This window comes from Acomys minous (genome assembly GCF_964271855.1).
Source record: "Acomys minous genome assembly, chromosome: 3".
Taxonomy (NCBI): domain Eukaryota; kingdom Metazoa; phylum Chordata; class Mammalia; order Rodentia; family Muridae; genus Acomys; species Acomys minous.
In genome coordinates, this window is record NC_140485.1 from 70,260,816 (window position 1) to 70,286,160 (window position 25,345).

Sequence of the window (25,345 nt, forward strand, 5' to 3'; positions counted from 1 at the left end):
GTTGTGCTGTCAGATATAAACTTGACTTCTCGATCCTTCTTGCCTTCACTTCGGAGTGTTGAGATGTAACGAGTGAGTGCACCACACGCCCAGCAGTGGTTGGACCTCTGTCCAAATCCCCTGGTCCCTTCAGGCACAAGTCCAGCAGGGATCACTTCTTATGGAGAAAGAGTCGAAGAACTTGATACGTGTTATCCTCCCCTAAGCCGGAAGCCTTTTCTCCTCACCCTATTAAAATAACTTAGTTACCTCTGTTGGGGTCTCAAGAACTTAAAAAACCTAGAGACTCCCTTTTTATTAGTAAAGATGGATCAGGTAATCCCTTGGAAGGTGGAGACAGGCAGGTCATCTCTAGGCTAGCCTGGGCTAATATGAGACTGTCTCAAAGAAACCAAAAGGTCTGATGGTGCTGAACACCTTTAACCTCAACAGAGGAGGATCCCTAAAAGTTCAAGGTCAGCAAGTGCTACACATAGGTGGTCCCTTTGGGTTAGCTGTCATAATGTGCAACATTCCTAAATTGGAACAAGGACAGGGAGACTGGCAAAGAACACAGTGTTTCGACTAAGGTGGGGGTGGGTGGGCAGGTGATACCTACTTTTTCCTGCCCTGGTTCTGTCAGCAGTCATTAAGGCAGGCTCACCATCTGTATTTATTACAAACTTTAATTGCTTCTTATTCTAATAACTTTAAAAACATAGAACCACATGCCAGTCTGGGGTGCTCTGCAGTGAGTCACTATATAGACTAGCTCATGTACAGCTTTCTGCTGCTAAGACCCAATTAGACCAACTCCCCATGATGGCCTCAGCCAGGCAGGGAAAGAGGGTCTTGGAGGCAGGCTGGCTCAAGTCTGGGGAGGTGCTTCAGCAGCACGATGCTCATTTTCTGTTCGCAGTGTCTCCATGTATTTCCGCATCTTCTCAACCATCCAGGGTGGCAGGACAAAGGATTTCAGCTCCTCCAACTTCAGGTCCAAGCATCCTCTGGAGGAGACATTGGACAGTATAGGGAGGGTGATGGCCTCATCCATGTGCCCACAGCGGCAGATGGAGGATAGGCTTTTACCTGTAGTCATCGCTGGCAGCCAAGTCTCGGATGTCCTCCTCAATCAGAAGGTAGGCCTGGGGGAAAAAGAGACCAATTAAGGCCTCTGATCCATTCTGCACCAATTCAGAAACACTCTATTAAGTGCCCTGCTAGGTTACAGATTTCTAGGGAGCAGTAGGCAGGAAGACACTGGGAAGAGGTCCTTGATAGCATCTTGCACTCAGACAGAAACTTTACAGGTGGGGTAGATACCAGTGACTAAGAAAGAAAAAGTTGACCAGGCTGTCCCTGAACTTCCTGACTCAAAGGGACCTGCCTCCTCAACTCTTTCCCCCACCCCCATAGCTGGATTATAGTATGTGCCACAGAACCTGGATTTGTGGGTATTTATGGCCTTTCCCCTAAGAAAATAGTAATAGTAATAGTAATAATAATAATAATAATAATAATAATAATAATAATAATAATAATAATAATAATAATAATAATAATTGGATGTGGTTTATAACAAAATGGTGAGAGCCAAAAGAATACAGAGGAGACAGTAGGAAGTGGTGTTCACCCTGGGGACTCCAGACAACATGGCTGTGAGTTTGTGCAGAAGAAAGGTTGGTCAAGAGCGCTGCTGTACAGTGGCTGCAGCACTGGGGTTTCCTGGGTCAGTACAATGCCACAGTCTGTGTTCCTTGAGCTCATATATGGTATCTGTGTTTCTGTGCCTGGGATTGGCCTGTAACTCATAGGCCCAGGCTGGCTTTGAACTCACTGCAGTACTCTTGCTTTAGTTTCCCAAGTGCTGGGATTATAGTTATGTGCCACATACAGAGACAGACACATATACATTAAATAATGTAATACAATTTTAAAAATTAGTACTGGGGATTAAACCTAGGGCCTCACAGAAGCCAGGCCAGTACTTTACCCCTGAGCTATATATATCCCCATCAGCCTGCCTTATTCCTTTTTAATTGCTTTTTTGAGATGGGGTTTCATGTAGCCCAGGGTAGCCTCAAACTTGTGGAGGCTGGCTTTAAAGTCCTGATCAGCCTTAACCTCTCAAGTGCTGGGACTATAGATGTGGTACAACATTACTGACCTTTGGAAAAAACAACCTATTTTAAAATTCTGATACAAGCAAGGGCTTGCTAAATAAATTGCTCAGCCTGGCCTTGAACTTGCTCTGTAGCTTAGCAGGCCTTGAGTTAAAATTCCTCCTGGCTGGGCTGGTGGTGCCTTTAATCCCAGTGATCAGGAGCCAGAGGCAGGCTTGAGGCTAGACTACATGGTGCATTCTAGGACAGCCAGGGCTATATATAGAGAGAAACTATCTCAAAAGAAAGAAAACAAACAAACCTCCTGCCTCAACTTCCTGACTTGTTACCGAGGCTCTGCTCCATCTATGCTGTCCCTTTCACCATCCTCCACCTTTTGGGGCAGTCTCACTGAAGCCACGGCTGTCCTGCAGCTCACAATGATCTGGTTTCCTCTGCCTTCCAAATGCTGGGGTTAAAGATGTGCACCAGCACACCTAGCTCTGCCCATCTGTTTCTACTTGATAGCATTTGCATTTTATGTTGTAAGTGGCAACAATTTTTAATCATTTATAAAAGTTTGGGCAGTCACAAAATAAAAAAGCTGCTAAAGCCAGGCTCGGTGGTACACACCTTTAATCCCGGCACTTGGAAGGCAGTGTAGGCAGATCTTTTCTGAGTTTGTGGCCAGCCTGGTCTACAAAGAGAGTTCCAAGACAGCCAAGGCTACACAGAGAAACCCTGTCTTGGGCGGGCGGGGGTGGGGTGTGTGTGGGGAAAGCTGCTAGAAAGCAGATGGCATAGATGGGGTTGCCAGAACAGTACTCAGGTGGAAGACACTGCATGCGGAGAAAGGCACGCATGCTCATTTCAGCACACACAGCAAGGATCCATGGCCGTGGCTCCGTTTGAGCTGAGACGTCTTGGAGCAGATAAGAATCTGGAGAGAGCCCCAGCACTCGGGAGGCAGAGGCAGGTGGATTGCTGTGAGTTCAAGGCCAGCCTGGTCTACAAAGTGAGTCCAGGACAGTCAAGGCTACACAGAGAAACCCTGTCTTGAAAAACAAAACAAAACAAAACAAAAGAATCTGGAGAGTTCTGCCTGCCATGGTGAGCATCTTATTTACTTTTTAAAATTTTTTTTTGTTTTTTGAGACAGGGTTTCTCTGTGTAGCCTTGGCTGTTCCAGAGTCACTTTGTAGACCAGGCTGGCCTTGAACTCAGTGATTCCCCCTGCCTCTTCATCCCAGTGGCTGGGATTAAAGGCGTGCACCCCCACACCCGGCCTTATTTACTTTCTTTCTTTGAGGCAGGCCTCTCTGTTATGTAGCTCTGGCTGTCCTAGAATTCACTGTGTAGACCAGGCTGGTTTTGTACTCACAGAGGTGGGCCTACCTCTGCCTCCGACGTGCTGAGATTAAAGGTGTCTGTCACTAGGCCTGGCTGTTAGCATCGTTTGACTTGTGTCCCTGCTGTGTTGAGAAGGCATTTCACAGCTGTGTCTCTGATGGTTCCCTGTGTCCATACTATTCTGAGAGAGAAGCCCACAGTTGTATCTGGGAACTGTTGTGGTCAAAGAATAAAAATCCATGTATAGGCATATTTGGAAAGAAGCACTGCTGGGCAAGTTCCAGGACAGCCAGGGCTGTTACAAAGGGAAAACCCTGTCTTGAAAAACAAACAACACGCCTTGTAAACAGTCTTTTTTTTTTTTCTTATGGGCATCTAATATGATCCAAATCTTGCAGGAGTGGGTGGGTGTGTGGGAGGGAGAGAGGGAGCCCTAGGATGCTCAGTCTGCTCTTTAGCATGAAAGAACAGGTCTCATATGTGTCTCCTTCCCCACATTTTTGGTGCTTAGGCAGTCTACCAAATTTGGAGACAAGCTGTGGCCAAAAGCTGGCCTGGGTGGGTCTTTGGCAGTGGTACACACTCACCATCTTTCCACCTGTTGCCCGCATGTGATGCTGCTCGGCCAGCCAGTGCTTATCCTGAGGATCTGCTGCATACTGCGAGGGATAAAGTTAGTGGGAACACGTTCCAGCTGTGTATACCCGAGGCGCATGAATCTCTACAATACAGGGTAAACCAAGGCCAGGAAGCCAGAGGTTGCAACCTAGTAGCCAGAGATTGGGGATATGCCCACTCTCCCCTAATTCCCCTTTCTTAAAATGCAGCATCTCTGGAAACAAGTGACAATTATTTTAGAACCTATTTAAAAATAATCACAAGTGCCTGCTAACACCTATTAATTATTACGGGGGGTCAGTGTTTTCTATATTTTTGGTTTCAGACAAGGCATCACAACACAGGCCAGGCTAGGACTAACTGCGGATCCCCCGTCTCTGCCTCTGAGTACAGAGACTATGAGCATGTGCTAGGACCCGGCAGGACCATAGTTTCTAAAACAAAAGTCAAGAAGTAGCATCATGTAAACCACCTGGTTCAAGAGTCCAAAGTCAAAGATGAGTAAGGATTAAATTAAACTCTATAGATGATAGAAGTCTGGGTAGTAATTTCCTCCAGACTCAGTTTCCTCATTTGTAAAATGGGGAGTGGTACCACCAGGCATGGTGGCGCATGCTTATAATCCTAGCACTTGTGAGGTGGAGGCAGGAGGATCTGGAGTTCACCCTCAACTTTATGGTGAATTTCGGGTCTGCCTGGGCCAACTAAGACCTTGTCAAGAGACAGCCAGCATTTATTTGACACACAAGTGCTCAAGAGCTAGGTCATAAATTGGGCAGGCTGTTTAAACAGAGATGTGGGGATCCTACCCAGGTGACTGCTTGCCTGGAGGTGGAGTCTTGCTAGATGGCCCTGGTTAACCTTGAATTCATGGCAATACTTTGCCTCTCAAGTGCTGGGGATTACAGATACGTGTCAGCACACCTGGATAGGAGCTCACCATTGCTAGGCAAGCGCTTTACCACTGAGTCACCCCTGGTCCCTCTGCTGAAAATACTGTCCTTATTTTGTGGAGACAAGGTCTCATATGCAAATCAGGCTGATCTCAAATGTGGGCTTTCTGCCTGTGACCACCCCCAGCACATATATGGTTACTTTCTCTTGTGGCTTTAAGAAATATCTCACTTCCCAAGTATTATTATAATAAAAAAGTTAAAAAGGTGTGATTGCTGATGCAGTAATCTCATTTTCAGGCATTTACTCTCCACCATCATCTGGTAGAGCAGTTTTCATCAGCAGAAGGCAGGAAGGAAATATCCACCAATAAGGAAGGACTAGCTGGGCATGGTGCCTCATGCTTATAATCCCAGCACTTGGGACATGGAGGCAGAAGGACCTGGAGTGAGTTAAAAAACAGCCTGGGCAACAAGAGACCTTGTCTTGAAAAACAGTCCTAAGTAGCCAGGCACGGTGGCACACGCCTTTAATCCCAGCACTCAGGGAGGCAGAGGCCAGCCTGGACAGAATCCAGGACAGTCAAGGTCACACAGAGAAACCCTGTCTGGAACAAAACAAAACAAAACAAAAAAAGAATACTATGAATTCTCTACAGTTGTTGAAAGTAAGATGAGGGATATTCCTGGAGGGTAGACAAGCCACTAAGATGTCATCTACCAGACTGACAACAGGTTCTTCTGTAAAAAGTACCAGTCAGTTGCCAGGCAGTGGTGGCACACACCTTTGATGCCTGTACTCAGAAGATAAAGGCAGGAGGATCTCTGAATTTGAGGCTAGCTTGGCCTACACAGTCAGTTCCAGGACAGGCAGGGCTACACAGAGAAACCTTGTCTCCAAAAACAAGCAAAATAAAACAAAACTCTCCAAAAACCTAAACTCAGAAAAGAAGCTGGGCAGGGTGGGTTGTGCCTGTTCCCAGCCTTCGCTGGAATAGCAGAGTGCAGGCCAACTGCAGGTTACACTACTGTCCCAGGACAATCTCATCCATTAGGAAGTGGAGCTCTCCACACTGGGCTTAGCATAGCCGGGCAAAGTATAGGAGATGGCTAGGGACGTAGAACCCAGATGTTTTGACTACCAGGTCATGTATGTCCAAGCTTCTGTGTCTTGCAGTTTCTAAGGCCTCTACCTCCATGCACTGGCCCACTCCTGTCCCTTGCAGCACTCACCTTAAAGAGGTGTGGGTGCTTGATGTAGATTCTCCCTCTGGTGCCTCCCATCCCTAAGGCCCTGAAATGAGATGAGTGGTAGCATGTGCAGACCCCGTTAGTGGATCCCTGAGCCAATCCCCTCCCCATTAGTACTAAGGCCTCAGACTTACTTGTTGGCTCGAGAACCCAAAACAAAGGTGGTAGATTCATTCAGCCGAGCTGGGTCCCACTGGAAAAACAAAACAAAACAAAACAGGCCAGTGATGGGGAGGTTCATTTGTTTTTAAGTAGATATTTCTTATGTATACAATGCTCTGCCTGCATGTAACCTTGCATGACAGAAGAGGGCACCAGATCACATTATAGATGGTTCTAAGCCCCCATGTGGTTGCTGGGAATTGAACTCAGGACCTTTGGAAGAGCAGCCAATGCTCTTAACCTCTGAGCCAGCTCTCCAGCCCCCGAGGAGGTTTAATATGCTGGGCAGGGTGGCAGCACTCCTTCCCTCTTATCCACTGTTCAACAGTTTATGCAGGAAACAGAGTACTTACAATATGCTAGGCCCTGTGCCAGAAATGATAGAGAGATGGGGTAAGATACAGATGGTTCCCCAGGAGTCCCGGACACATACTGAGAGACCACTACCTGATGGTACCATGACATGGCTGGGTGCAGGGCATGAGAGGCGACTAAAGGGGTGGTTGGACTAGGCAGAAAGTCTCTCTTGAAGAAATAATCCCTGAAGTTACTTCTGGAAGAGTGAGTGCAAATCAAACAGGTAGAGGGAGGAGAGGGTCACATGTCAAGGTTGATGAGCACTGGTTTGGAACACTGAAGAAACTATATAATCTCTGTGTTGCTAAAGGAGAGGGGAAGTGAGTGACAGGTGGCTGAGGAACCACAGACCACAGGGAACCACTGAAGCCTCTGCTGCAAGTGAGAGCCTGGTGCATTTTAAGGACAGTTTATTTTCAGCAATGTGGATGATCACAGAAGAGCAACTCAGAGGCTGCTGTGACAAATAGAACATCAAGTGGTGAAGGGCCTAAATTAAGCCAACAGAGAGGAGGAGGAAGATGAGGAAGAGGGAACAGGAACTATAGGACATCAAGGGGCGAGAGCTTGACTGCATACAAAGAGGTGAGGGAAGACAACAGGCCAAGATTGTAAAAGGCTTTTATTTGTCTTTTTTCAATTGTTGTCTCTGAGGATTACTGCCTCTGGCTGCTAACCTAGGCCTTCTTGGAACTGTCTGTTCTCAGTACAATCTAACTGAGGCCTAGAATGTTTTGAGCCTCTGAGACTTAGTGCTTAATAAGCTACTTTTGTTCGGAGCTCTGCCAGCTGGTTCAACTCAGCTGTCCTGGCTCAAACCCTTCTCCCAGCTGACTTATCCAAACTGGCTTCTCTCTCAGCCTCTGAATTTCTCTGCTTAGCCTCAAACTCCAGCAGTCTTTTCTAATCTTCTGGCTCCTTCTGTCTTCACCTGTGTGTAGCGGCTCCCTCATTCATGCTCTCGGTAGAGCTCTCCTGCTCATTCTCTGCTGCTCCCTCATGCAGCTTCTGTCCTCCCTGTTCTCGTTGAGAGTTGGGCAGATCCTGTTCTGTCAAATCTTTCTCTGATTTGCCACTTTTTCTGCCACTCAACTAAACATCACTTTCAAACATGGGTGCTTCCTTCTATAGACTAATTTTACGTTCATTGTTTAGGATTAAAGGTGTGTACCACCACGCCTGGACCTAAGCTTTTCTTTACCTGAAATTTGCTCTGTATCAGGCTGGCCTTGAACTCAGATCTGCTTGCCTTTGTCTCCTGGATTAAAGGTGTTTGTATTCCAGCTGGATCACACAGACCTAGAAGGCCTTTGAATATGATCTTTTGCCAGAACAGTCATGTTCTAAATTAAAATTCCCCTACAAAAGATGGCTAAGGTAAGGAACAAGAAACAAGATCAGGGCCAGGTGGTGGTGGCACAGGACTTTAATCCCAGCACTCGGGAGGCAGAGGCAGGTGGATCGCTGTGAGTTTGAGGCCAGCCTGGTCTACAAAGCGAGTCCAGGACAGCCAAGGCTACACAGAGAAACCCTGTCTTGAAAAACAAAAACAAAACAAAACAAAACAAAAAAGAAACAAGATCTGGGCGGCCCTGGGCGTGGTGGCCCACACCTTTAATGCCAGCACTTGGGAGGCCACCCTGGGCTAGAGTGAGACCCTATGTCAGAATAACACAACAACAACAACTAGGTTTTTTTTTTCTTCCTTTTTTTGGTTTTTCAAGACAGGGTTTTTTTTGTGTAGCCCTGGCTGACCTGGACTCACTTTATTGACCAGGCTGGCCTCAAACTCACAGCGACCCTCTTGCCTCTGCTTTCCAAGTGCTGGGATTAAAGGCGTGTGTCACTCGGGAGGCAGAGGCAGGTGGATCTCTGTGAGTTCAAGACCAGCCTGGTCTACAAAGTGAGTCCAGGACAGCCAAAGGTACATAGAGAAACCCTGTAGTAGTAGAAGAAGAAGGAAGAAGAAGGAAGGAGGAGGAAGAGGGGGAAAAAAAGGTATGGCATGTGTAGCCTTGGCTGTCCTGGACTCCCTTTGTAGATCAGGCTGGCCTCGAACTCACAGCGATCCGCCTGCCTCTGCCTCCCGAGTGCTGGGATTAAAGGCATGCGCCACCACCGCCCGGCTCACAAATAATTTTTAAAGAAAGATCCTCATCACAATTTGGATCTGCTGTGTCTGGAGCTAGCTTGGAGGTTCTGGCTGGGGTCGCACACAACAGCTGCATACCTGACCAAATAAAAACCTTCATCTGTCAAAGAGGGCTGCTCTCTTGGCACAAGAATGCAGCTTTAGGAGGGGTGCACATGGAGTGGTGAGGGTGGGACAGGCCACTTGCCTAGCCTGCCAGATCGCCTTAGTCAACTTTAGTGACCAATAGGGTGACAAATGTAGCCAGACTGCCTTCACGTCCTAGGTAAGCTGAGTTTGACATGCCTGTGTAACTGCAGGCAGAGAGGAAGATACACCCTGCATGAAGCTGAGGGGTGTGACAACGACAAGGTGACTTTGTTTGAACCCTAGCCCTCACACCAGGCAGCCCACACCACCTGTACTTCTTGCTTCAGAACAACATGATGCTTTCTGACCTTTCTGGTGTCTGCATACACGCACATACACACACATAAGAAAGGTCTAGATAGCCAGCGTGATAGCTCAAAGAGCAAAGCACCGGCTCTGAGCCTGCGGAGGTGCCTGATCCCCAGCACCCTATAGCGGAAGGAGAGAACCAACTCCCCTGGGACGTGCTCTCACCTCCACCTGATCTTGTGCACCTACACACAGTAAATAAATGTAACAGTGGCGCACAGGAGCTTCAGGTGACTTGGGCCGGGGAATGCCTAGTATATGGGTCACTCTGAGCAAGAGCTCAGACCAAGGAGGGGGCTTGGAGAAAGCAGAAGGATTCAGGGGAGGCAGAATCACTAGCATTCTTGAAATTTCTTCAAAGTTTAAAAACTCATGACAACTGTAGGAGGCTTGATGAGGAGGCTGTGTCAGCCAGTTTTGTGTCCATTTGACACAGGATAGAGTCATTTGGGAAGAGGGACAAGGTTTCTCTGTGGAGCCTTGGCTGTCCTGGACTCACTCTTAACTGAGAAAATACCCCATCTCCCTTTAGACAAGTCTATAGAGCATTTTTTAAGTTAGTTTTATGTGGGAAGGCCCTGCCCTGTAGAGGAATATTAATTCAGAACATGGCTGTTCTGGCAAGAGATTATATCCAAAGAGCTAGGTCTGTGTGATGCAGCTGGAATACAATCATGTCTTTAATCCAGGAGACAGATGCAGAGATCTGAGTTCAAGGCCAGCCTGGTATAAAGCAAGTATCAGGAAAAGAAAAGCCTTTAATCACAAACGAAGGTAAAGTTAGTTTGTAGGAGGAAGCACCCATGTTTGAAAATAATGTCTAATTGAGTGGCAGAAAAGTGACGAATCAAAGAAGATCTGACAGAACAGGAGAAGCCCAACTCTCACAAGAACAGAGAGGAAAGGGAAGCTACTTAAGAGGCAGTTTTATAGAGAGAAAGGAGCAGTTTTACCAAGACAGTAATAGAGAGATGAGTTGCAGAGAGAGAACTCAGGTGAAGACAGAATGAGCCAGAAAATGAGAAGAAGCCAGAAGATTAGAGCAGATTGCTGAGTTAGTTTGAGGCCAAGCAGAGCAGTTCCTTGCCGAGAAAGCCTCGCAGACAACAAATGAGCAAGGAGAATAAGTTACTTTAACACTGCCCAATGTGGACGCTACTATCCCCAGGCAGATAGTCCTACATGTTACAAGAAAGCAGCGGCACAGTGGCTCATGCCTTTAATCTCAGCACTTTGGAGGCACAAGCGGCAGATAATCTGTGAGTTCAAGGCCGGCCTTGTCTATATAGTGAGTTCCAGGACAGCTGGAACTACACTTTGAGACCCTGGGGAAGAGAGAGAGAAAGTGGGCTAAGTGGGGCACAAGGAACAAACCAGTCAACAGCAGCCTTCCATAACCTCTGCAGCAACTTCCTGCCTTGAGTGCCAGTCCTGACTTCCTTTTGCTGATAGACTGTGATGTGGAAGTGTAAGATGAAATTAATCCTTTCCTCCCCAAGTTGCTTTTGGCCATGGCATGTTACCACGGCAATAAAAACCATAACTAAGATAGTAGCTAACTTTTGTTTGTTTGAGGCAGAGTTTCTCTTTGTAGACCAGGCTAGCCTCAAACTCACAAATCCACTTGTCTCTGCCTCCCTGAGTGCTGGGATTAAAGGCAGGCACGTGCCACCTGGCTTGACAGTAAGGAGAGGGGATACTGTTACCTACCCCACCAGGCTTCCATATTTCAATAAACAATTCTTATCATAAAAAAGATAGTAAAATATCCTGGGGGTGGCAGAGGCTAAAGGTGCCAACAGATTTTGGATCTGAGAGTTGACTCTCTGTCCAGCTAGCTGTATGGCTAGGCAAGCCTCAAATGTATTGGCAGCATAAGATAACGCCAGAAGGGCTGGAGAGATGGCTCAGAGGTTAAGAGCACCGCTGTTCTTCCAAAGGCCCTGAGTTCAAGTCTCAGCAAACACATGGTGGCTCACAACCATCTATAATGAGATCTGATGTGTAGGCAGAACACTATATACATAATAAATAAATAAATCTTTTTAAAAAGTTGTTTAAAAAAAATAACACCAGAAAACAAGATCATGTGTACCCATAGGGTGTTGGCAGGAAAGGAAGCTCAAGTTCAGAACAGGACACACTGTATCTTGTAACACCATCACAGAGAGTAAGAGAGTCACAAACAGGTTCTGGGTGGTGTCCTCACATACAAAGTAGTGTTAGTGGCTACCAGTTAAAAGACTCAGCCTCTCTTTAGAGACTTACTTTTTGCCTAAACTTGCAGTGATCTTACAGCACTATGCTCTGAATTTTAAAATTATCTTAAAAAACTAAATGAAGCCAAAGGCCTCATTCATACCAGGCAAGTGCTCTGCTATGGAGCTGTGCCTGAGGCCCTGCTCTTTAGTTTCCCTCTAATTCCAATAAAGAATGAAGTCATGGGCTGGGCGTGGTGGCAGAGGCAGGTGGATTGCTGTGAGTTCAAGGCCACCCTAGTCTACAAAGTGAGCCTAGGACAGCCAAGGCTACACAGAGAAACCCTGTCTCAAAAACCAAAAAAGAATGAAGTCATGCTGTCCACAAGGAATCACATAATGAATCGAGTCAGTATCAGACAATGCTGTATGCTTTCTCACATGTAGTTTCTAGGGCATATATATCATATATGTGTGTATATATATAGAAGTGACACTGCTGAGGGGAACAAAGGGAACTAATGGGAAAGTAGCAGAGCATGGAGAAGGGCCTGCTCAGTGTATCATACATGTGGACAATGAGGAAAATATAGAGCAGAACAAAAAATACATTTTTTTTGAGTCAGGCGTGGTGGCGCACGTCTTTAATCCCAGCACTCTGGAAGCAGAGGCAGGTGGATCACTGTGAGTTTGAGGCCAGCCTGGTCTACAAAACAAGTTCAGGACAGCCAAGACTACAGAGAAACCCTGTCTCAAAAAACAAGAACATACATTTTTTTTCTCCATGCTGGGGATTAAGCCACATTACAGCCAGCCCAGCTCTTTGTTTTGCTTCTCATTCCTGTTCCTTCTGGAAACTGTCTGGAGGCCAAGGAGGCTGGCGGCAGAGGTGGGGAGACGGCTCTGGAATGGCGTGAGCACATCATCTACCACCTCACCCTCTCTACCTCACAGGGGCCCGGAGCCTCGGCTACTGCCAGGCTCACACAACATACCTTGGGGCCTTCTCGGCGAATTGGCTCACACGATTTTGGTTTCCATCTGCTTTGAAGGAAAAGAAGACAGGTGAATTCTCCAAGTGATGGACGGAGGGACTGAGCCTGGAAGTTCACCAGGGTGATGATGGCACACTGTTTTCTGGCATCTCAGAAAGCACTTTAGAACTTTGTGGTGGGTAAGCCCAGGAATGTGAGTTGCAGCTCTCTTGTCTGAGGAAAAGAGGTAAGGGCAGCAGCTGCCCTGCCCACCTTGTGTTCAGGAGGAATGAAAAGCCTGGTTACGTACTGAGCTCCAGGTCAGAAAGGGTTACGGAGTCCCTGTCTCCAGAACAGAACAAAAAGGCTTCAGGAAGGATGCAGTAACTGGGTACAGACCATGATAACTAACTTTGTGCAAACTCAGACTCACAACACCAGGAATGAACCTGCAGTAGCCCTCAGACTGGGTGATGGCATTAAGCCAAGGCAAATTCACCAATTGTATCAAACGTGCCACTCTAGTGTCAGGTGTTGCTAACAGGTACACAAATAGAAGTAGGGGACAGGGAGGGTTTGCGATATCTCTGTATCTTCTATTCAGTTTGTGATGCGCCTAAAAATGCTCTATGAGTAAAACTTAAAAGAGCTCTTTGAAACAACCATCCTCTAGTCTCTAACAGTGCTTTGCTGTTTAATAATTGTATCATCTTTTTTCCTTTCTTTTGGTGACAGTGTCTCATGCAGTCCAGGCTGGCTTTCAGTAACCACTAAGTCCTGATTATCCTGGCCCCTGCCTCCACCTCCTAAGGACAGGGGTCTCAGGTGCCTATTACCATGCTCTACTAGGGCAACTAATTCTGACTGTTTTTTAAAAATCTGCTAACTGCAGACGTCTCCCCTGCCCCCACAGGGTTCCTCTGTGTAGCTTTAGCTGTCCTAGAATTCTCTTTGTAGGCCAAGCTGGCCTCGAACTCATAGTGATCTTAAAGGCGAGTGCCACCACGCCCAGCTAACTTGCAGTGTTCGTTAGAGAGTAGCTGTAAGCTGGTACTTAGACCAACTAACTCTAAACACTCAAATCTGAATCAGGTCTGATGTTTAATGACGCTGGAACTGTTCTGGGTTTTGTAAAAGCAGGATGAAACAACTCAATTTCATGGCCCCTTCACTACCCAATACTGGGCAACCGTCTCCTACAGTAGCTTAGATCAATGGACCCGAGTGATCTCGGGACCGGTGGGTCTTTCACTTCTGGCCTCTTCCCACTTACAGCCACTCCTCCCTCAGTTCCCTTCAGCTCTTACAGCACTGGTGACCCCTACTCACACCATGCCAGCAGCTGCCCGGTCATTTGATGAGACGTGTCCAGGAGGCCGACCTTTCCTCTGCACAAAGAAGAATTGTCAGAGCCCTGACCTGTGGGTAGCATGCTGGGGCCAGGTCAGTTAGTGGAGTGGGTTGTCTACTGAGAGTGGAGCTCTAGCCACAGGTAGCATCCCTGCCACCAGTTTGCCAGGGCCAGGTCAGTTAGTAGAGATGGACAAATGACCTTGGGAGTGCCCTGGAGAGTGACAGTTTCTCTCCTTGCCACCCCGGGCCTGGAAAAGCTTTTGGAACAGAAGGGCTCTTTCCCAGCTGGAAGCTCCAACAGGACATACTTACTTACTTTTTTGGGAACGGGGCTTCCTCTGTGTGATTCCTCTTCTGCTTGTCGGCCACGCTGAAGGAAAAGGGAAGGGAGCCAGTGCAAGGTTAGTGCCTGGGAGCTGCAATTTTTTGGAGCTACAGTAAGCAGGGCCCCTAGACTCAATGTTCTGGCCACCAGCTGGCCCAGGTCTCAGAAGTCCTGAGGGGGGTCTTTTGGACGTGGCCCTGTGGACGATGTGTGGAATTTCCTGGGTCCATATATTTTACCTTGTTCCCATGTGAATGTCTCCCCTCCCAAGGCCATTCCTAGGGCACAGTGATTCTGACCTTGATCCCTGGAAGTTCATGGGTCAATCTGGGTATCACTTTTTCTCCATCTGAAAAGAGCAGCTTTGCCTGGAAGGGAAAGACCAGTGTTGTTGTCCATTGTAAGCTTGGTGGGGAAGTGCAGCAGTGTGTAAACACAACCTCAGAATGGGTTAACTTTCCCATAACCAACACAAAGCATGGACAAAGATCAACAAGCCAACAAGGATTAGCACGTAAGTCCATTTATAAACAATGGCTATGAAGCACATTCTGTTTCTGCCTTTTGACTACGAAGGAAAAGGGAAGGAGTTGGTGAGACACCTATTTGCCTTTTATTTTTATTTTTTGGTTATGATCATTGTTGAAGAGCTAATACACAAAGGCTGGAGTGTGCACAGTGTGTGCGGCTCTGAACCTGCTTTGCAGCACAAAGCCAGCTCACATTAACTTCAGCACTCAGGAGGTTGAGGCACAAGGACTGTTGCATGTTTAGATACTGTCTAACAAAAACAAAAGGTGTGTGCGTGCACAGAGCCAGGAGGTGTGAAAAACCCCAAGGAGAGAAGACTTGGCAAAGGGCATGAGAGTTGGAGTTACAGATGGTTGAGCTAACCGATGTGAGTGCTGAAAACTGAGCTCAGGTCCTCTGTAGGAGCAGTATGTGCTCCTAATCAGTGTGCCACTTCCCCAATCCCCACACTTTCACATCCCCCTTTTAAAAAGATTTATTTATATGTGTATGGGTGTTTGTCTCTATGTATGTCTACATGCGTGCCTGATGTCCAAAGAGGCCTGAAGTGGTTATTAGACCCCTAGGACTGGGGTTGTAGATAGTTGTGAACTACCATGGGGGGGGACTAGGAATTGAAGCTGTGAGCCATTTCTCCAGCCTATACTTTTACATCTTTTTTTTTTTTTTTTTAGATTTATTTCTTATTTATACAGTATTCTGCCTCCATGTGACTAGATCATTATAGATGGTTGTGAGCCTCCATGTGGCTGCTGGGAATTGAACTCAGGACCTTTGGAAGAACAGCCAGTGCTCTTAACCTCTGAGCCATCTGCCCAGCTACTTTTACATCTTAATGCAGCAAGTAATTGCTGTCCAGTCTTTTGGCTATGATCAGGTACAGTATGTGCTCTATCAATAGGATGCAGCAGGGAACTCTTATTGAGCTTGTATTAAGACCCTCAACACATTTAATCCTCATAACCTTCAGGATAGAACCTTCATCCCCAGTTTGCAGCTGAGAAAACAGTAAGTGAGGCAACTTGCCTAAGGCCACACAACTAGGCAATGGACTGTTTTTCCCTCAAGAAAGGGTTTCTCTGGGTAGCTCTGGCTGTCCTGGAACTCACCATGTAGACCAGGCTGGCCTCGAACTCACAGTGATCCACTTGCCTCTGCCTCCCAAGTGCTGGGATTAAAGGCGTGCGCCACCACCACCTGGTTGAAGCTTAGACAAGGGAAGGCCAAAACAAAATGCTTCCAAGTATCCCAGTCACCTGAAATACATGGCTTTTGTTTATTTGTTTATTTTTCTTCTTTCTTTCTTTCTCTTTTCTTCTGAGAAAAGGTTTCTCTGTGTAGCTTTGGCTGAGCAGGAACTCACTATGTAGACCAGGTTGGCCTTGGACTCAAAGATATCCACCTGCTTCTGCCTCTCAGGTCCTGGGATTTTTCATTTGTATGGGTGTTTTGTTTGCACACCAGAGGAGGCATCGGACCCCATGGGACTATAGTTATAACTGGCTATGAGTTGACATGTAGGTGTTGGGAACTCAACTCAGGGCCTCTAGAAGAGCAGCCAGTGTTCTTAACTGTTGAGCCATCTCTCTAGCCCATTTGTGTTGTTTCTAAAGACAGATTCTTACTGTGTAGTCCAGGGTGGTCTAGAACTCACTATGTACTCAGCAGGCTGGCCTCAAACTCTATTTCCTGAGCTCTGGACTACATGTATATGCCAGTACACCTGGTTCTGAAATGCAGGTTAACTGCAATGTAGTTAATGTGTAGCATGTTTGTATCGTGTGTCTGTGCCTGTGCTAGGCTGTGAGTTTAAACACACTATTCCATCCAATGTGCCCAGCAAAGCACTGGTAGCAAGGAGTGTTCTATTCCCAGCTTCAGAGATGAGAAAACTGAAGCGAAGGATGCTCATCCTGTGCCCTACCTTGCTCTGCTCTGATTCCAAGTGATCAAAACCTCCTGAGTTCCACAGCCGTGCTTCTCAGGAGTGCAGCACTGCCAGGCTTAGCTGCACAGCATGCACGGGGGATCAGGAGACTGGAAAGCAGTGATGCAGTGAGTGAGGTCATGCCTGCTTAACTTCAAACAAAAGTATTGATTATTAGTGTGTGTGTTTGGACATACGTATTGACAATCTGAGTGCGTTCCATGCTCGGGAACTATCTGGTGGAAGGAAGAACTTCAGAAAGTTGTCTTCTGACTTTAAACACTTCCCACAGAGCATCTGCACACACACCCTCCATGCTTGCCATGGAGCACACACATGCACATGTGGATACACACCCAGAGGGGACTTGAGATGCACGTAAATGAAGGTCTTCTCAACCTAACCCTGCTTCACTTCAACTGTATGAAAACCCTCCTAGCAAATGTCTGTTGCCAGTAACTGTTACAACTGCTCATGTACGCCACTCCTTCTTGGAGTAAAGGATCTGGCCTCTAAGGAATTTGACAGCTTAAACTCCAGTCTCCGAGGAGGCACGTTGGTTTTCAGTGCTCTTCAGGGTGGAGCTGGGGTTCAGGCAGTGCCCTATTCCTGAGGCTCTGAGTAGCTTGTCTCTCACAGCCATGCAAGGCAGTTAACAAATTCACAGTCAAGTGAAGAACGTGGTTGACGCTGACAATCCCTATTAATAAAAGCAGCTGACACAAGCAAACAGGTTCTCTAGTGTCTTGGAATACAGCCATTTATAGAACTGATGTCAAATCTGCTGATACTTGAGGTGCAGGAAGACAGAAAAGGGGCTATAACTATTTGAAGTGAGAGCGACCAACCACTTGCAAAGACGAGGTACATCTTGAATTACAATGTTTTCCTGGTTTGCCTTTTTTAAAAAAAAGTTACATTTCCACTTATTTATTTACTGGTCATGTGTATGTGTGGACATTTGTGTGTAGGTCAGAGGACAACTTGCAGATATGGGTTCAGGGGAATTAAACTCAGGCCATCAGGCTTGCGGGCAAACACTTGTCTGGCCCTGGTTTGCCTTTTAAATTTTTTCTCTCTTTATTGTAGTACAGACATATAGGGTACAATGTGTTGATTTGACGTATGTATGAATGGCTATCACAGTTTTATATCACTACAGAGTTACAACTGTGTATATGCACACATGTATACAATTAAGTATCATCTTGGGGCTGGAGACGTGGCTGAGAGGTTAAGAGCACTGTCTGTTCTTCCAGAGGTCCTGAGTTCAATTCCCAACACCCACATGGTGGCTCACAACTATCTATAATGAGATCTGGTGCCCTCTTCTGGCCTGTATATGTAATGAATAAATAAAAATATATAAAAAGTACTTTCTTAGCAGATATCAAGTAAACAAGAAGGTCAACAACCATTGTCATCATTCCAAGTGTCAGACCCCAGAATGAATCCTCCTTCTAACTGCAAGCATCCTTAGCTTCCTAGGTAACCACCATCTCATTCTGTTTCTGTGAGTTTGCTAAGCAGTTTCCTCATAGTCAAACAAGGATGAACAAAACAGCCCTTACATCCACCTGTATGATACCTGGGCACATGGTTAAGCTACTTCTTTTCCTACTTTGTCAGCAGCTGCCCTGAGCTCAACCTGATGTTCCCCAAGTGCCACTAAGGAAAGTAGCATTTTTCTTAGCCGACTCAGTGACTGAACCTTTTGTCTGCATCCTTAGCCTTACCTGCTCCAGGCAGCTCCGGCAAGCCTCCTGGATCAACTGCTCTGCATCCACCTCTTCTCCAACATTGTCTCGTACATTCAGTGCTGCCTTCTGGAAGAACTAGGGGTGGATATCAGGACAAGGTCAGGAGTCTGCATTACCCAAAGGAGCACATGTGTAATGTGGGAACATTATGGATGACTGTTGGCTTTGCTTATGTGTAATGTGGGAACACTACGGATGACTGTTGGCTTTGCTTATGCACAGCCTCTCCACTTTATAATCACATGTAAAGATGGAATGCTGTGCCTGAAGCTAATGGGCCAATGCAGGCAGAGAACATCCAGACAATGGAATATCATGACTGGATTTGCATTACCCAATCCCTTATATATGGGACTGGGAAGGCGACCTGTCCAAGAGTCCCAAGATACCAGCAACATCAACAAACAAAGGCTAAGTAGGGCAGAAGCTTCCTCTGCTGGGTAAAAGGGAGAGCTTAATTCAAAGATGCTAAGGACTTCATGATGGGGCACCAAACACGGGAGAGGCACCTGAGAACACATTTAAGTATCCAAGTTGGACCAAGGAGATGGCCTAGTGGGTTAACACATACAAATCATCTTTTCTTTTTCTTTCAAGACAGGGTTTCTCTGTGTAGCCTTGGCTGTCCTAAACTCAGACGAGTCTGGCCTCCAACTCACAGTTATCTTCTTGCCTCTGCCTCCCAGGTGCTGGGATTAAAGGTGTGGGCCACCACGCCAGGCACAAATAAATCTTTTTACAAGTGTCTGAATTGTATCTCTAAAAAGAAAAGTATCAGTTCTCTCTTGGGTATAGGGAAGTTCTGTAAGCTACAATGTTCCCACTGTGGGAGGCGAGTAGGAGGATGCACTGTGACTTTACACTTAGCCAATTCAATGTCTTTGCTTAACATAAAAACCAGGGAGTACCAGGCATGGTGGCATACTTGGGAGGCAGAGGCAGGCAGATCTCTGTGAGTTCGAGTCCAGCCTGGTCTACACTGTGAGTTCCAGGACAGCGAAGGCTAAACAGCGAAACCCTGTCTCAAAACAAAACAAGGAAAAGACAGAACCAAACCTGGGGGAACACACGAAATGACCGCACATAGCCTTTCTGGAGAACAACTTTCTCTCCCCCATACCCCTTAATTCCACCTCAAGGAGCCAACCCCTCAGAAACCCTTTCAAGTGAGTAAAGATGCATACTTATAGTGTCACTGCAGTATAGTTTTCTAAATTTAAAAATTACATTCATTATCTATTTATTGTTTGCATGTGGGGGTTAGAGCACAGCGTCCAGGAGTTGGGAGCGTTCCTTCCACAATGTTCACAATTTGAGGCTTGGGTCTAAATTCAGGTCTTCAGGCTTGGTGGCAAGGCCTTCATCTGCTGAGCCACTTATTAGCCCCGCTACAGTATTTCTTGAGAAAAAATGTAAACAATCGGAATCTCCTAGGAACTAGCTAATTAAGTTATGGTGTGTTGCCAGGCGTGGTGGCGCTGGCCTTTAATCCCAGCACCTGGGAGGCAGAGGCAGGTGGATTACAGTGAGTTCAAGGCCAGCCTTGTCTACAAAGCGAGTCTAGGACAGCCAAGGCTACACAGAGAAACCCTGTCTCAAAAAAAAAAAACAAAAAAAAAAAAACAAAAAAAAAAACAAAAAAAAAGTTTGGTGTATTGATGAAAGAGACTATTCTATAACTATTATGAAGAATCAGGGTGAACTATTATGTGATCTGGAAACATTAATGAAGTCAGTCAAGGTGACAAGGTTTGTGCAAGTGATAGCTAGAAGGCTGTACGGTCACTGTTGGCAGTCAGCTATTTCTGGAAGGCAAGCCTTAGTGACTTTTAGCTTTTATTAAAAACATTTGTATTATTTTGTAAGGACTATTTTCTATTTGCTTTTAACATTAAGGATGTCTACTATTGTCATGTGTTCACAAGCATGTTGGTGCCACAGTATGTGCAGAGGTCAGGTGGCAATTCTGTGGGGCTGGTACTTTCTTTCCACCATGTGGTTTGGGATCCAAGTCCAGGGTGTCAGGCTTTGTGGCAAGTGCTCTACACACTGTAAGCTGTCTCACTGGCCCTACTGTCTGTTTTTAGAACAGGGCCTCATGTACCCCAGACTCATCTCCAACTTGCTATGGAGTTGAGGATGAGCTTGAACTCCTGATTTTCTTGTCTCTACCCTCCAAACACTAAGATTACAGAAATGTGCCACACCTGGATTTAGAGAGTATTTTACCAAAAAACTGAAATAGAAAAGTTGAATTATCCAATAAGCACCTAATACCCTCCATGGATGCAGTCCAAAGTCCTACTATGTTTGTTTTCTACACATCTACTCATTCTTCTACCCATCAACTTAATGTTATTAAACATTATTAAATTTTTTTTGCAATGCTAAGGTGCAAACCCAGGGTTAGTGTATGCTAGGCAGGCCAAGCCATGTAGTATACATGCATACACACTGTGTATATGCATGTGGGGGAGGTCAACTGACAATCTGTGGAGGCGGGTCTCTCCTCCCGTCATTCATGTGGTGGAGGTCAAATGACAATCTGTGGAGGCGGGTCTCTCCTCCCGTCATTCACGTTCTGGAGATTATACTCAGGCCACCAGGCTTGGCATCAGGTACTGTTGCCCACTGAGCCACCTCAATGGCTCCAGCCTTTAACTCTTTAAGACAGAGTCTTAGTAGTAGCTCAGGTTAGCTCTGGGCTCATAATCCTCCTGCTTCCACCTCCTGAGTACTGGAGTTACAAGTAAGCACTTCATGTCAGGCCTATTATTAAGCATTACAATATTAAATATTCTATATTATCAGAGTATCTTTTTTAAAAAAATCTTAAAATATTTTAAGATTTATATTTTGTATATGTTTTGCCTGCAGGTATGTGTGCACCACATGTGTGCCTGGTGCCTGAGGGGTCAGGATAGGTTGCTGATCTGCTGGATCTGGAGTTAGGAATTATGGATGGCTGTGAGCCCCCATCAGGTGCTGGGAACTGAACCTGGGTCCATGGCAAGAGCAACAAGTGCTCTTAATCACTGACCATCTCTCTAGCCCTAATTTCTTTCCCTATTTACTTTTATTCATAATCATAGAGTTAACTCTGCAATCCAGCTAAATTTGGTGGGGAATGAGGACAATATGGAACCCAAAGAACTTCAGCGAGAGCAGAGATTACAGGGTACTGCAAGCAGATGGGGTGGGGGCGCTCTCCTGAGCCACAGAAGGATGGTCTGGTGGGTAAGATGCCCACAAGTCAAAAGAATTAGAGCTGTCCACAGTTGGAAACGGTGATCTTCTTGTTGGTCTTGCCATTCTTGGACCCGAAGTGCTCTATGGCTTCCGTGATGCTCATGCCTTCTTTCACCTTCCCAAAGACCGTGTTGCCATCCAGCCACTCAGTCTTGGCCGTGCAGATAAAACCTGGGAACTGTTTGTGCTTGGTCCAGCATTTGCCATGGACAATATGCCAGGATCTGTTTGCTTCAGGATGAAGTTCTCATTCTCAAATTTCTCCCCATAGATGGACCTGCCACCAGTGTCATTTTAGTGTGTGAAGTCACTCACCACCCTGGCACAAGAATCCTGGAATAATTTTGTGAAAGGAGGAATCCTTATATCCCAATCCTTTCTCTCCAGTACTCAGAGCACAGCCATTGGAGATGCAGCCCAAGGGCTCACCATCGGCCGCAAGGTAGAACATGGTGGGGTTGACCATGGCTGTAGCAAGTGGGGACAGAGGACAGTGGTATCTGATTTTTTTTTAAGTCTTATTTATCTATTTTGTGTACATGTATGTGAACATGTATTCCATGGCATATCGTGGAAATCAGAGGACAATTTGGGAGTGTCAGTTTTTTTCCTTCCACTATGTGGGGCTCAGTCAGTGTCAGGCTTGGTGGGAAGGGCCTTCACTCACTGAGCCATCTTGCTGGCCCTAGAATATCTTTTCAAAAAGTAGCATACATTTATTAAAAATAAATCCGGAAAGATTCACACCTTGAGCAAGATCAGACATAACTAAAACTTGTACTTAAAAAATTTTAAAGATGGCTCATAGCCATCTGTGATGTGATCTCCTGCCCTCTTCTGGCATGCAGGTGTAATACAGATAGAGCACTCACATAAATAAAAATTTAAGAACAAAAATTCTTAAAAACAAAACAACAACCCCCCCCCCCAAAAAAAACCTTTAAAGAAATTGTCAGGTAAGATTTGACAACAGTGTTAAAAGTGCTCAGATGAGCCCAGGCATCACAGGAGTGACACTACTGGCTTTATTCTTATTTCAGAGGTACCTCTGGCAGCTGTAGAGGGTAGATTTAAAGAAGGGAAGAACAGTCAGCTCTGGCCAGCAGTAGAGGCCTGGGTGAGAAACAGTGAAGGACTGAACCAGAGTGGGACATGGAGCATGCAGCTGACCACTATATGTAAAGATGGGGTAGAAGGTAGGTTTCTACATGAATGACCCAAAACTGAGCTCTGATCCCTGGTTTGTTCCTGCCCTCCTCACAGTGAGCCAAAGGCAGCTGTTTCCATGGCTGCCCAGGACAGATAGGTTGGGAGGCACACACTTCCTTTTCTCTTTCACTCCACATCACAGTCATGGATATAAAAATATATCAACTTTTTCTTTACTGCTGAGGCCCCAACCACTATCATCTCTTGCTGGGATTATTTTGGTCTCCTAACTGGTCCTCTTGCAGTCTGTTCTCTACCTTGTAGTCAGTAATTTTATTAAATCAAAAAGTATATTAATTAACGTTTCTATTTATTTCTCTCTATGTATGTATTGTCATTATGTAGCCCCAGCCCATCTGGAACTCACTATGTAGACCAGGCGGACCTCGCACAGAGATCTACCTGCCTCTGCCTTGCAGGGGCTGGGATTAAAGGTATGTATATGCCACCATGCCTGGTTTATAAAATTATTTTTAATTATGTTTATGTATTCAAATGTGCTTGTAGAAACCAGAGATGTTGGATCCCTCAGAGCTGGAGTTACAGGCAGATGTGAAGCCACCTGACGTGGATGCTGAGAAACAAACTAGGATCTGCCATACAAAACCAGCACGTGCTTTTAACTACTGAGACCCTCCCTAGAAAAGTCAGCGATTCTTTTGCAGAATTGGCAGGTAGAAGCAGGAGGGTTGTGGATGTGAGGCTATCCTGGGTTATACAGTGGATTCTAAGCATCCCCACCCCCCCCCACCCCCCCCCACCCCCCGACCAAGGGGTCTTACTACATTGTCCAGGTGGGCTGTCAACTGCCTCAGCTTCCTGGGTAGCTGTGCTTGCCGCTGCACCTGGTTGTACTGTACTGTTTTAGAAGTACTGTTAGTTTTAGTCACGGTGTCCCTCTCACCTTCATGTACTTGTTGAAGACACTCTGGATCTCCTCATTGATGCTAGGCTGCAAGACAGCACGGAGGAGATCCATAGAGATAGCTGGGTCTGTGAAACTGCATCGGGAGGGAGACAGAATCAGGGGAGCATTCCAAACACACCTTCCCAGATTACACAGCCAGTTACTGACATGGGATTTTTAAAATGTTTATTTCATCATAATTCTGAGGAATGAAAATTATTTTCAAATGGCTTTATGAAATAACACACACACACACACACACACACACACACACACACACACACACTTTCTTTTCTTTTCTTCTTTGAGACAGAGTCTCACTATGTAGCTCTGGCTACCCTGGAACTACTCACTATGTAGATCAGGCTGGCCTCAAACTCACAGAGGTCGGCCTGTTCTCTGCCAAGTGCTGTGATTAATAAATGACCGTCCCTATCCCAAGTCAAAAAAAAAATACAAGCACAATTCCAAAGGCCCTTCCCTAGGCTGGACACTTAACTAGTAGCTCCACATCACAGCAGAGAAAACAGAGGCTAAGAGAAGCTAAAGGCTTGTCCAAACTTGTTCAGTTAACAAACATCACAGTCTCCACTAGATGTCTGAATCTTGACTTACAGATCTCAACCACAGAGATCTTACTAGACTTTTATTCCTACCCTGCTTTGTGGAGTTCGGAAGTGGAACTGACAGGGTTACAGTAAGAACTGCAGCACCCGAGTCTCCTTCCCCCCCACATCACTGATGTCGGACTCCCCCAAGTCCACATAACCGGCTGTAGGTCTCATCCAGGGCTAGCCTTACCTTGTGGTCATCTGAGAGCGGCGGCCCCGTCGCTGCACCTGCCGGTGTTTTATCATTATGTTCCAAGGGTTCTGTGGAGATCAAGCGGACAGTGTCACCGAGGCCTCTCATAGTGAGGATGAGGAGAAAGTGAGGATGGAGGTAAACCTAGACGGTCCTGCGTCTCACGTCTCCCATCTTGGGCTGAAGGGGAATTCAGGGGCTGGAAGACCCTGTCAGGGTGGAGGAACTGGGAAAATGCTTTCCGCCACATATGTCCAAAGCTCGGTTTTCCAGGAAGAGCAGCAGTGTTTACCGAGGGTCTACCAAGGCGGGTGACGGGTCAGGGCGCTCCGCCCGCCTTTCTCTGCCCATCCCACCACACAACTCCATCAAGCTGGGGTTAATGCTGTTCATTTCAGAGAGGAGAAACCTGTCGCTCAGAGGGTGTCACATCAGGCCCACGTCACCTAACTAGAATCTGAATCCTGATCGTCGCACGGAGCAAACGGCACCCCTAGAGCCGCACAGCCGCCGCGTTCTTTCGCCCGCGGGCCTGGAGCCCGGGAGCCCGAGGCTCTGCCCGGCCCGAGCCCCGCCCTCGCCCGGGCGTCCTCACCGTGAGAACAGGCTGTCCCGCCGCGCCCGCGTCGCCCAGCTCCAGGCCGCCTCGCTCTGCCCCGCCGGGGCCCCGCGGCTGCTCGGTGTCGCCAGTCGCCCCCATGGCGCCCCTCAGCCCACAACAACCTCAACTCGACTCAGCCACCGGAAAGCGGCGCCGTGACGTCACGGGAGCGCCCCGGCACCAGACCGGAAGCGCGACGCGAGTG

At 46.7% G+C, this 25,345-nt stretch overlaps 1 protein-coding gene and 1 pseudogene across 3 annotated transcripts; both read right to left on the reverse strand.

The window, feature by feature from the left end:
* Positions 1 to 647: 647 nt before the first annotated feature.
* DNTTIP1 (deoxynucleotidyltransferase terminal interacting protein 1) lies at positions 648 to 25,322 on the reverse strand. 2 transcript variants are annotated; one of them, XM_084775977.1, is made up of 13 exons: positions 25,135 to 25,322; positions 24,537 to 24,607; positions 23,733 to 23,829; positions 18,347 to 18,445; positions 14,452 to 14,520; positions 14,144 to 14,197; positions 13,804 to 13,862; positions 12,496 to 12,544; positions 6,328 to 6,386; positions 6,176 to 6,236; positions 4,019 to 4,090; positions 1,069 to 1,124; positions 648 to 986 (listed from the first exon to the last, which is right to left on the reverse strand). In XM_084775977.1, the coding sequence occupies exons 1-13, from the start codon at positions 25,237 to 25,239 to the stop codon at positions 848 to 850; spliced, it is 990 nt and encodes a 329-aa protein (XP_084632103.1). In that variant the 5' UTR covers positions 25,240 to 25,322; the 3' UTR covers positions 648 to 847. The 2 variants fall into 2 exon arrangements, with proteins under 2 accessions (XP_084632103.1, XP_084632104.1); XM_084775978.1 differs by having other exon boundaries at positions 12,496 to 12,541; positions 25,135 to 25,320.
* On the reverse strand, positions 21,428 to 23,726 carry LOC311594374 (peptidyl-prolyl cis-trans isomerase A-like; annotated as a pseudogene). Its single transcript has one exon. The product of its transcript is annotated as a peptidyl-prolyl cis-trans isomerase A-like (transcript).
* Positions 25,323 to 25,345: the final 23 nt, after the last annotated feature.